The sequence below is a fragment of the Melospiza melodia genome, chromosome 1 (assembly GCF_035770615.1).
Source record: "Melospiza melodia melodia isolate bMelMel2 chromosome 1, bMelMel2.pri, whole genome shotgun sequence".
Classification (NCBI taxonomy): domain Eukaryota; kingdom Metazoa; phylum Chordata; class Aves; order Passeriformes; family Passerellidae; genus Melospiza; species Melospiza melodia.
This window is the reverse complement of record NC_086194.1, coordinates 112,867,808-112,879,233: the sequence shown is the minus strand read 5'-3', so window position 1 is coordinate 112,879,233 and position 11,426 is coordinate 112,867,808. Positions and strand designations below refer to the sequence as shown.

At 39.2% G+C, this 11,426-nt stretch overlaps 1 protein-coding gene across 2 annotated transcripts; it reads left to right on the top strand.

Annotated features, from left to right (window-relative positions):
- The first annotated feature begins 70 nt into the window (after window positions 1–70).
- Window positions 71–10,704, top strand: MSANTD3 (Myb/SANT DNA binding domain containing 3). Of its 2 annotated transcripts, XM_063164612.1 has the most exons (4): window positions 71–220; window positions 5,622–5,925; window positions 6,019–6,067; window positions 7,374–10,704. In XM_063164612.1, exons 2-4 carry the CDS (start codon window positions 5,653–5,655, stop codon window positions 7,781–7,783), a joined length of 732 nt encoding a protein of 243 aa, XP_063020682.1. In that variant the 5' UTR covers window positions 71–220; window positions 5,622–5,652; the 3' UTR covers window positions 7,784–10,704. The 2 variants fall into 2 exon arrangements, with proteins under 2 accessions (XP_063020682.1, XP_063020673.1); XM_063164603.1 differs by having other exon boundaries at window positions 5,622–6,067.
- The last annotated feature ends 722 nt before the right edge of the window (window positions 10,705–11,426 follow it).

Here is an 11,426-nt window from a genome sequence, read left to right as displayed (position 1 = left end):
GGGCGCTGGGTGCCAGCGGCCGAGCCCCCCCCGCCGCCGCGGCTGATGCGTCCGCACCGCGCCGCAGCCCCCGCGCCCGCCCGGCGGGGAGCGGCCGCCTTTGTGCTGCCCGGACCCGCTCTCCGTCCTCCTGCAGGCAGAAGAGGAGCTAGCGAGGAGATTAGAAAAAGCCCACCAAGCTCGAGTTAATGTTTGAGAAGTTCGGGTGCGGGAGAGTCTGGTAGGATTCCTGTATTGTGCCTATTTTTGGTGGATTTCAGGCAGTCGTTCGGAATAACAACCTGCGTCCATTACCTTGCTTGCGGGAAGTGCTTTGGATGTCCTCCCATAGGTAGCGGGATGACCCGCTTAAAATCTGTGTTTATCTATAGTGTAATATGGTGCCGGTACATATATATATTAATACATTTCCGTGTATAACTATATAAAATGTGACAGGAAACATTTGGGTAAATTATTGTGAATTTTGCTAACAGATGATCTTGTTTGTTTGCTGGATGATCCATGATAACTATTTATTTTGTATTAAAGCGTAGGGGGAAGCACCCGAGGAGGTGGGATTTTTAAAAATCTGTTTAAAACACGTTGTCTGTATAGATCTCATTCATATTTGCAATGTGCTCTTAATTACCTAGTGATTTCAAGTCTCAAGGTAGGCAGGGTCAGGCCTGGAACACTGATGGAAGCTTGGTGAGGAACACCAAGGAAACATTTGAGGAAGAAGAACACTGTTTACTGCTGCTTCTGTCATTCAAATGAAAGACAAACCTGTTGTGGCTAGTTTGGGTCATTGCATTTCCATGCCTTTCTTTCGTCCTCAAGCACTGGATGAAAAGGACAGAATTGTGATTGATTTCCAGTGTTGTTAATTACTGGTTATATTTAGAGCTTCACCTGCAATTGAAGTTAGAAACACACATTTTATTTTTATCAATCTTTGAATATTTCTGGTAGTAATTCTGTTGGCACTGGTCAGTGCATTTCATTTTCACCCCATAAGTGATCACAGTTTGCTAACAAACTCTTTTCTTTCGGTTTGGTTAGTGTAATCTTTTTAACCTTTGGGATAAGTCTTCCACCATAACTTTTTCTCTGCATTTTCTTGTGCCTAAAAAAACATTTCATGGACTACAAATGCTCACACATGCCAACTTAAACCGATTCTTTTTCCCTTTTACTGTGCTTCTTTGCAACTGATTGGAGCTTGGGTGTCTGTTTAGATGTGTGCAAGCAAACTGATGCATGTGTGTGACATATTTATGAACAGATGTGCTTTTCCTAACTTCTGTAATTTTTTTTCCAAGCTACTCTTCGAGCAGATCACATCACATTTCCTATAGCCTTTAAAAGAAGAATGCTGCACAACATCTCACAGTAAAGATGAGGAGCTGAGAGATGCTTCTGTTATCTTAAAGCTATAGAGGTTTGTGTGAGAGGACAAATGCTTAGGACACTGCTTTAAGGCAAGTTGTGAATTGAGTCATGCCAGGGGAAGATATTTAGGATAAAAGGCTTTCTTGCTGTATGTGTCTTGGAGCCTAGGCACCTGTAAGAGTGGGAGAAGCTTTCCAGTCTTTGTTTCTTAGAATTTACTCTGCAGCTGTCCTCATGTGCCCACACAAATCAATCCAGTTTACGAGATGAGCTATGCACAATAAACTACTTTTATTTCAGCACAGATTCCTGCTAAAATATATCCCAGGCATATGTCCTGGAAGGACTGTTTAGCCTCAAAATGGAAATTCTGTGGGCTTGTGAGTTCTTTCTCATATTCTGCAGAGGAGCCAGTGGGCTGCAAGAAGGTGAATAATATGCATAAAGAAAAAAGAGGTGAATATAAATACATGGTGGCGTTCTGACACAACTTCTTGCTATTCTAACTTGTCCTGACATCTCAGAGAGCTTTCTTGTTCACCTCATTGCAAATGGGCTTTAATACATTGAAGAAAGTAGGTTAAGCATGTAAGATCTTGAGAAGTCTTCCAAAACTCTTTTATTCTATGTATTAGACTGCTCACACCAGTTCTTGAGTTCCTTTATGCATCCTAGATCATAATCCTGGGTTCTTCACAGAAAGAAAGGACACAAGTGCAATGTGTCTGTTTAGGAAATAATTACTAGGAATGTGAAGGAAAGCCCAATATATTCTTCTCAGAGTAGGACTTATCTTTCCATTCTTTAATGTTCAGAATTTGAACTTACAGCTGGGGATCTCAGAAGCTCCAACAGTCAAAATAATAGAAGTAAATGATAATGTGGTATGAAAATTATACTTAAATTTGCTCCATCTATGAAAGATGAGCTTTTATTCTAGTACATAATGCGTTAATATATCAGAAGTCATATTTGTAAATGTTTTAGATATTTAGTGACATCAGCTGATCACTGATTTACTGACCCAGCTGATGGCTAGTCTGTGGAGCTAGATATTTAGCACCTGGAATCCTAGTAACATTGTTTAACTTTTTGAATGTACTCTCCAAAGTTCTGAAAATCCTGGTTTTCTAAATAAAGGGATTTTCTAAACATAAACATGTAGTGATTTTTTTTCATTTGAGGCTCTCTCACCTTTTCAAAACTAGAAGATTTCCATGTATCAGCAGATGGTAGAATCCGTCCTTTCTGATCACATGGAGTGATCCTGGCTTTTCAGGATCATAAGGTATTGGAACTCACAACTTGCTGATGGGACTGTATTTCATCCCATTCCTTGGTGGAATTGAGATTAAGATACAGAACCAATGTTTAGTCCCAAGAATTTCGTTTCAGCATCTGTCCAAAGCAACTGAATGGTTTGGAATGGTGCAATAAGTATGGAAGTAAAATGGATTAGTAGATACACTCTATTCCATTCTAGGTCTATTTTATCTTATATGTTTTCAGCGTGGTTTCATGAAGTGAACTTGCCAGTTTTCAGTATCTTTGCTAGGATGTCAATTTCCTAACTACTTTTTTTTTTTTTTTTCTCCTAATTTGTGTTTTATTTGAGGAATTCCTGAAGCAGCTGTACACCTCCATTAGACCTATATATTGTAATGACTGGTATGCAATGAAAGAAGTTTCTTTACTTACACCTAGTTTGTTCTTTGGGTTTATAGCTGTTTAAGAGTTCCTGTCACCAATGTGGGGGGTGACTTAAGTTTTCACAGGCCATAAAAAATAACTTGACACAGTGTGACAGAGGAAATACTGGATCAAGAAACTGTCTTCCTTAAACTCAGCCACCCAACTCTCTTCCTTCTTCCTCCTTTTGCTTTCATGTAAAATAAACTAGCTCTTCTATGAGCAGTAGCACTATTGCATTTTGTTTTCCTATGGATCTTTCCCTTAGTCCCCTAGATCCTGTTTGCTGCAAAAACTTCAGCTCTCCCATGTCCTTGTGGCACCAGGATTTGGTAAGAGAACAGAACTGTGACTATGCAGGACCCACATAGGTGCCCAGAAATAACCAAGACAAGCACTGACAGAAGGTACAAACCAAGTGTTTGCTCCTTTTTCAGTAGGGATACAACTCTAGCTGCTGACTTGACCTAGACTGTTACTGGCTTCTGTTCACTGTGCTTCAGTTTTGCTATTCCAGGCTTTTTTCCACTGTGTCCCCTGTTCTTTGACTCCTTTGTTTTGCTGGCATCATGGTTTAACCCCAGCCAGCAACCAAGTACTGGGCAGCTGCTTGCTCACCCCTTGCCCACAGTGGGGTGGGGAGGAGAATCAGAAAAAAAGGTAAAACTTGTGGGTTGAGATAAGAACAGCTTAATAATTGAAACAACATAAAATATAGTAACAATAATAATACTTGTAGTGGAAAAGAGAGAGTGGGAGATAGAGAGAAAGAGAGGAAGAAAACTCAAGAGAAAAAAATGATGCACAATACAATTGCTCACCACTTGCAGGTCTCGGCCAACTCCCTCCTCATTTATACACTGAATGTGACATTTTATGGTATGGAATATCCCTTTAGCCAGTTTGGATCAGCTGCCTTGGCTGTGCTCCTTCAGATCTTCTTGTGCACCTGCTCTCTGGCAGAGCATGGGGAACTGAAAATTCTTGACTTGGAATAAGCACCACTAAGCATCAACTAAAACATCCATGTGTTATCAGCATTATTCTCTCTAAATCCAAAATACAGCACTGTACCAGCCTCCAGGAAGAAAATGAGCTCTGTCCCTGCTGAAACCAGGACAGCTGGGCTTTGTCATATTTTATGGGCTACTCAAGAGAGCCACTGTTTTTATGTCAGGTTTAGGTTTTCATTGTGATATGGTCTTGTCTGTTAGCTTTCTTTATAAATATAAGTAGTTACCTTTACTGAAAGAGATGGGAATAACTGTAAGTACTAAGATGTTTGGAGGAAAGGAATTACAAGGATGGCACAAAGTCCTAGTGCAGTGGAGTTAAGGAAAAATATGTTGAGAAGAGGAAACCTGATGGTGATATCTAGTGCACCATCAAGGAACGTTATGAGAGAAGTAGTAGAAACAATAGGCAAAAGACTAGAAATTTCATTTTGGGAAAGTCCTAGACTGTTGGGAATATGAACCAATTGTCTTATAAATGTATCACTGGGTTTAATGATTAAAAACAAAAGAAATGAGAGCTAGGCAGCATTTCTGCCCAAAATCTAAAAGTAATTTGGGCTACACAGTTACAGCAGAAATGAAGGGGGAGAAAAGTGTGAAAAGATAGAAGAAGCAAAAATAAAATATATTTCACAGCCGTATGTTGTTAACTCTTTCCTATTGACTACGTAAGTGCTGGGCTTCAGAAGAGAGGTGGTTGCTGACATGGTGTAAGTGTATAGCAGTGGCTGTGTTAAGGCCAAAACCCTTTTCAGCCTGTTTGTTGGATCCTGAGTGACCAGCAGCACAAGTGGAAGGAAGTACCACACGTGCAGGGCCATCAGTCAAGGTTGAAGGACCTGTGCCTTCCAAGCGGTTGGTTTCTGTTGTTATTTCTTGTCTCCTTGCAACTCTTGCTGCCTCTCCATATTGTAATACAGGTCAGGATCTGATGCCTGTTGGGTATCAGCCAGGAAGGCATGGAGCATGGGGGAGAACAGAGCTAACAGGTCTTTAAAAGGACAACTTCTTGCTATCATTGCTCATACATCTTTCAAATATTGGAGAGAGATAGGAGAAATTATTATACACAATCAGCAAGCAGAGAAGAGGGTATTTTGTATACAAAAAAAACCCAGACATGCTGAAGGTGGTTTCAGACATAAACCTGAAGCTAACGAGGGCTGAGTTTTGAAATTTGTTCCTAACTTGAGGGCTTGGAAAACTTTCTGGGAGTGAAAAAGTGCAATGAACAGGAAAACAAGATATTGAGAGCAAGTTACTAAGTAAATACTGAATATTTTGTATCCAGACAAATTGTAACAAATTGTAAGACAACTATTCATTATAGTATACTTCTGGCGCTGTGCATCCACCAAAGTGGCAACACAAACCAGCATGTAATTTTATTTTATCTTACCTGATCATTCCATTATGCACTCTAGAACTATTCACAAGCTATTCTAGAAAACAAAATTGTTCAGAATCCTGATACTGCAACCAGTTCTAACTTATGTTTATTTTGTTTTTTTCTTTTTTTTTCTTTCATTGTTGTTTTTGTAGGAATTTTGGCTTCTTGGAGAAACAGTAGAAAATGCAAAACGAAATAATAAAGCCTGCTAAGTACTTCTCAGAAGTGGAGAAGAGTGTGCTGCTTGCATTAGTTGAAAAATACAAATACGTGCTGGAATGTAAAAAAAGCGATGCAAGAACTATTGCTCTGAAACAACGCACCTGGCAAGCTCTGGCTCATGAATATAACTCACAGCCCAGTGTATCACTGCGAGACTTCAAACAGTTAAAGAAATGCTGGGAAAATATCAAGGCACGGACAAAAAAGATAATGGCACATGAGAGGCGGGAGAAGGTAAAAAGAAGTATTAGTCCACTTATAAATACTCACATCGTAGGGAAGGAGAAGATTGGAAGCATAATGCCTGAGCAAATGTACTTTTTGCAGAGCCCACCAGAAGAAGACTCTGAATATCAGCCTGATGCTTCTAGTCAAGGTATAAATGTTGCTGTAATGATGTAAGCAGTATTGTTTTGAATGTGATTTTGCCAGTGATTCTTTTTCAAATCTCTCCACTTAGCTGTGACTGCTGGATATAAAAAGCAATTTCAGAGCTATGATATTACAGGCTGGGTGTATTTCCCAAGGCCTACAGGAGTTAAACGGGTGTGAGGTTTTTTACAGATTTTTTTCATCTGTTTTTGACATATCTGCTGCTTTGTGGCAAGCATCACAGTTGCTATCATGCTGGCTTTCCAGAGCACAGTCCCAAGGATATCGTTACAATTTTTAAAGTATCGTTTTGCTGGTTTAAAAAAAACCAAACAAAAACTGCCAGCAGCAAATTGATACACAATTGCCTGCTGCAAGAGTTCCCTGTGGTCTTTCCTCCTTTGTTTCCAAGAACTAAAAAGAGTATGTGGAGCCATATTTCATGCTGCAGTCCACACTGGAGAATGGCCTTTCTGAAAAAGTTCAGTACTACATTCTTCTTTGTTTGGCAAGCATACTCAGAAGGAATAATTCAATACCAGGAGGGAGGGTGGCTACAAGTTTCTTGCAAATTTTATTATGTCTCACACAGGATCTCACACAGAAGACGGTTCTTGCTCAAAAGACAACAGCAGCTACATTGTTAGATAACATTCTTAGAATGTCTCTTTCATAATTGTATTTACCATAACTAGTCATTTGGATTTGGATAGGAATGTATTTTGAGACCCTCATTTGCAGTGGTAACTATTCTGTTCCCTGCATAGTCTCTTTTATTTCAGAAGAATTGGTAAAGCCTTCTCAAAGTTAGAATAATGTGATTTTTTCCTAAAAATATACACCCCTGTATTTACAACATCTGCAGCAGAGATAAGGAAAGAATAAAAAGTGCTCTTCCTACTATTTCCTCAATCTTTTGATATTCATGTTGACCCAGCTTCACCTGACACTCAGCTCTTTCAGAAAATATTGCAAGTCACATATGGATTTAGCTTAAATGCCTGCATTAAGGTTTAGCTCCAGGCTCAACCACCTAAATTTAGGTGTTCACTTACAAGTGTCTGCATTCACTTTAGTCTTTTGAACTCCCACTATAGCCTTGGAGGTCTTTCAACAGAGCCCCAAGTGGTTCTGTTCAGCCCATAATGCCCTTAGTATTCTGCAGCAGAACTGCATTATGTAGTGGCTGCTGTGCTTTGCTACAGGAGCACAAGTTTTATATGCACATGTCAATAACTTATATTATCACATTTCTGTTTCTTGAACGAAGAAAAGAATACTATAACACTTTTTCTTCTTTTTGTTTGCAGAGTCATTTGTTGTGTCCAACAGAGAACTTTGTGATGAAGACAAAGATCTGGTACATTTTCCAGTATGCGAAGGCACCTCCCAGCCTGAGCCTTCGTGTTCTGATGTCAGAATAGCAGCAGATAAGAACTACAGAAGTAAAGCATCTCAGGAAAGTGCTCTGAAAAAGATGCATGAGGAAGAACATCATCAGCAAATGTCGATTTTGCAACTTCAGTTAATCCAAATGAATGAAGTTCATGTGGCAAAGATTCAGCAAATAGAAAGAGAGTGTGAGATGGCTGAAGAAGAACACAGGATAAAAATGGAAGTGCTAAATAAAAAGAAAATGTATTGGGAGAGAAAACTGCAGACCATTACAAAAGAATGGCCTGTATCCTCCTATAACAGACCCTTTCCTAATTCACCTTAGAACATAGAAGGGCAGAGAGTCAGTCTGATTTAGCACATTTATGAGTAACACGCACTGGAAAGAGGGTTTCCTACTGTGAATGTACAGTGACAGGATAGGTGCCTGGCTGATAGTGAACACACTATGACTCTTAATGTTTAGGGAAACAGTGGTATAGTTCACCAAGAGGAAAACTCTATTGTTTATTTGTAGGTAGTTCTGATTTGTTTAACTCACACACATGCACAGTGTTCTAAAATGTGAACATATTTTTTCCTCTCAGAACACCCTTGATCCTTGTGAAGTTTAAGGTACTCTGGGTATTCTTACATTGGGAATTCATAAGAAAACTTAATAGCTTTAAACATCAGGCTGTAGTGTTTGATTTCTATCTCTTCCTATCTGCCATTTCTCACATGAAGGCAAGGGTTGGAGTTGCTCTCTGCTATTGAGACAAAAGGTGATGGACAGCTATTAGTTGGATCATTATGCTGAAGCTTAGGGAAAATAAACTGGTTAATACAGTCCATAACTTATTTTTCATAGAAGATGTGAAAATGAAGGATGTAGCAAGAGGGCCACTGTAGTAATAGACCTCTCCTGAAGAACAGTAATGGCTGGCTGACTGAGAGGATGGTTGTGGAATGGCCCTCCAGTTGTTTGAGCCTTGACACTTGTGAAGTCAAAAAGAAGGTGACATCTTCCTCAAAAACCACTGTGCTTTTTCTTTCATTTCTAGGTCCTCTTGTATTGAAGTAGAATACCCAAGCAGGAGGCTCAAATGCTTCTGCCAGCACTGTGTGCTGCTCTCCTGAAGTCATTCTGAGGGGAAGAGCTTTTTAAGAATTCACAAAGCTCTCAAAATGCAGTGAGCCAGCCAGTCATTGGCAAAGTCTCCCTCTATTTTCCTATGCAATACTTGATGGTGTAGCAGCTAGCTTGATTATTTCTCCTTAGCTAGAAGAAAAGACTAAGACTCACCCTCTTTTCCTTCTCGTAGGGTGGAAAGCAGTTCAAGGGAATCATTCCTGTCTTGAAGCACTGTTCTGTTTTGTTTTGTTCTGTCCTGTGTGTTATGGTGGTGTGTTTCTTGCCTTTGCTGTCAGTGAGGGGTGATGGACATGATTTGTATGAAGGCATTCACATGAAAGTCCCCACAGATTTTGGATGTCCAGAATGATAGATAGTAGGAAAGCACAAATGAAAATAATCTTTACTCTGGCAATCATTTATTCTAGTGGGGCAAGAGTTAAGAAAATGTGAAACGCAGAACCCCGCAAGAATTCATAAGAACTTCTGGTGTTTGAAAACCTGTTTTACAGGAAGGTGTACAACCATCATTTGAAGCAGTGAGAAAAATGAACAAAACCATAAATTTTCATTGAAAAATCTGAGTATCACATTATTCAATAAAGTATTTTCAGATCATGACTCCTGAGGGCAAGTCCATACTGTGAGCATGTGTTCAAAGTGGAGTATATTACAAGGCATACATTCCCAGCTACACTCCTATATCTTTCCCTGGATATCCTTTCTGGTGGAGTGAGTTCCTTTTAGTTTTGTTTTGGATTGAGTAGGGTTCTCTGTGTGTGTGTGTGTGTGTGTGGTTTTTTTGACCTGCTTTCACTGCTGGTGATTCATCTTAGTTAGCACTGCCATTATCAACCACAGGACTCGCTGTGGTTAACAGTGTGGTACCTGTGCTACTTCCTTAAATGTGCTAAAACCAGGAATCACAATGGGAGCTGTTTATAACAACTCATTTTATATGACAGAGAAAAAAATGCTGGGCTGCTGCAAGATTAAAAAATAGGGCCTGGGTGAAATCTGAAGACAGATCTTTTTGACCACAAGCTCAATATTCTTATAAATCGGCTGTGTGAAGAAAGTGCAGGAATTCCAAAGAAGGATGTTGTTATGGGCACTTCTGTTTTTCTGCTGAATGAAAACACTTTGGAAGGTATAACAACAGTAGAGGCAAAAGAAAAGTAAACAGAAGTAAGGACCTTGTTCTGAGATTGCATTCTGCGGTCTGGAAGATGAGTCAGTTTGACTGGTTGTGACAATTGTTCAGGCAGCATCCAGAAAAAAAGGATAGGGAAGACATTTGTCTTAACCAATTAAAATATTTGTCTTAACCTTCTGCACTCATTCTAAGTGAAAGTAAATTAAAACCAGATGTTAGAAGGTAATGAATGGAGACAATTTCATCCCTGTGAAGAGGGCAAGAATAGAGAGACAATCCAGGTCTAGATAGCCCTGTGAAAATGATGAAATAGAGAGGATCTCACAACATGTGAGACAAGGGTAGCTTGAACTCCTGGAAGTTATATAATTGGTCATGAAAGATTGTTTTATTTTTATATTTAAAAATCCTTTAAAATAAGCATGTTTTCAAACTGAGCTAAGTGGATAATGCCTTGCTTCTTGGTATATTTTCTTATTCTGAGACCAAAAGTTATAGTTCCTAGGCCGAACAATAGACCCTTTTAATTCAGGTTCTATTTACAAGAAAGCAGATCATAAGAGAAATATTAGAAAGAGCCAAGATAAAGGTATGAAAGAAGGAATGATCATTACATGCATAGGGGAAGAATGGGAACGTTACACCTAACGTAAATTATACAAGATGGTTTTGTGGTACGGACAATAGATCGTTCACAGGTGACACAGGCTCTTGCTTTCCCATTTGTAGTTGACTGTTGGTTGATGTAAAATTGGGTGATAAACATAGAAAAATGTAAAAGATCAACAGGAGGAAGTAATGTATCTCCTTGCCATACTTTGACTTTATAAAGTGATCCATGTGATGGAATTGAAATTGCTTGAGAAATTACTTTTGCCTTTATTGTTGTTGCAATTACTCCCTCTGGTAGTAGAGTTTATCTTTACTTGTGTTTGACTTTTCTTATATGTAATACAGCCACCTCAGACAGTATGTCCATTTGTTTCTCTCTCCTTTTTTTCTAGCTTACAGCATTCAAATACTTTCACATAATTGTGTTTTCCTGTTAACCATTTGGCCAAAGAATAGATGCATATTCTCCAGGTTTTTCCACAGATAGAATACAGCAGTATTTTAAGAAGAATATGCCTGTTCTTTTCTGGATTTGCTATAAAACTTTTTGTCAGGAATGAACTTAAGAGATACACAGGGCAAAATGATCCCTTCTTAACTCCATACAAAAGCATGTGTACCAGATACATGGTGGCCATTGTTCTCAGCCTCTGTATTCTTATAAAGGAAACCAAGGGCCTTCTAGACAAGATGTGATGAATTCCTTTATGCTCCCCAAATTAACATGAACGTAGCTCCAGGTGCTGTCTTTCCTTGAAGGTAATCTAGTTTCTTGCCTAGTATAAATTTTTCATGTATTGATTTTTTTTCCCTCCTGCATTTTTTCCTTATGTTTCTGTTCACCGTTAGTTTTTTAACCAGCAATATGAGCAGGGGGTTTCATTCAGATACATGTGTTTTCCTTTTTCCTTTCTCTTGCCCAGACTGCCTATATCACAGCATTTGAACATGAATGGGTGCTCACCTTCCCTTTCCACAGAAAACATGGTTAGTTACCTTTTCCACACAGCTGCCAGTACATTCTGGATTCTGCACGCAGGCTAGGAAACATATTAGAGGATTTTGAGGAGAGGTTAGTACTGAGAA

Coding starts and splice junctions, on each gene's coding strand:
- MSANTD3 (XM_063164603.1), top strand. CDS start 5,653: ATGCAAAACGAAATAATAAAGCCTGCTAAGTACTTCTCAGAAGTGGAG. Junction 6,068..7,373: donor GCCTGATGCTTCTAGTCAAG/GTATAAATGTTG, acceptor TTTTGTTTGCAG/AGTCATTTGTTGTGTCCAAC.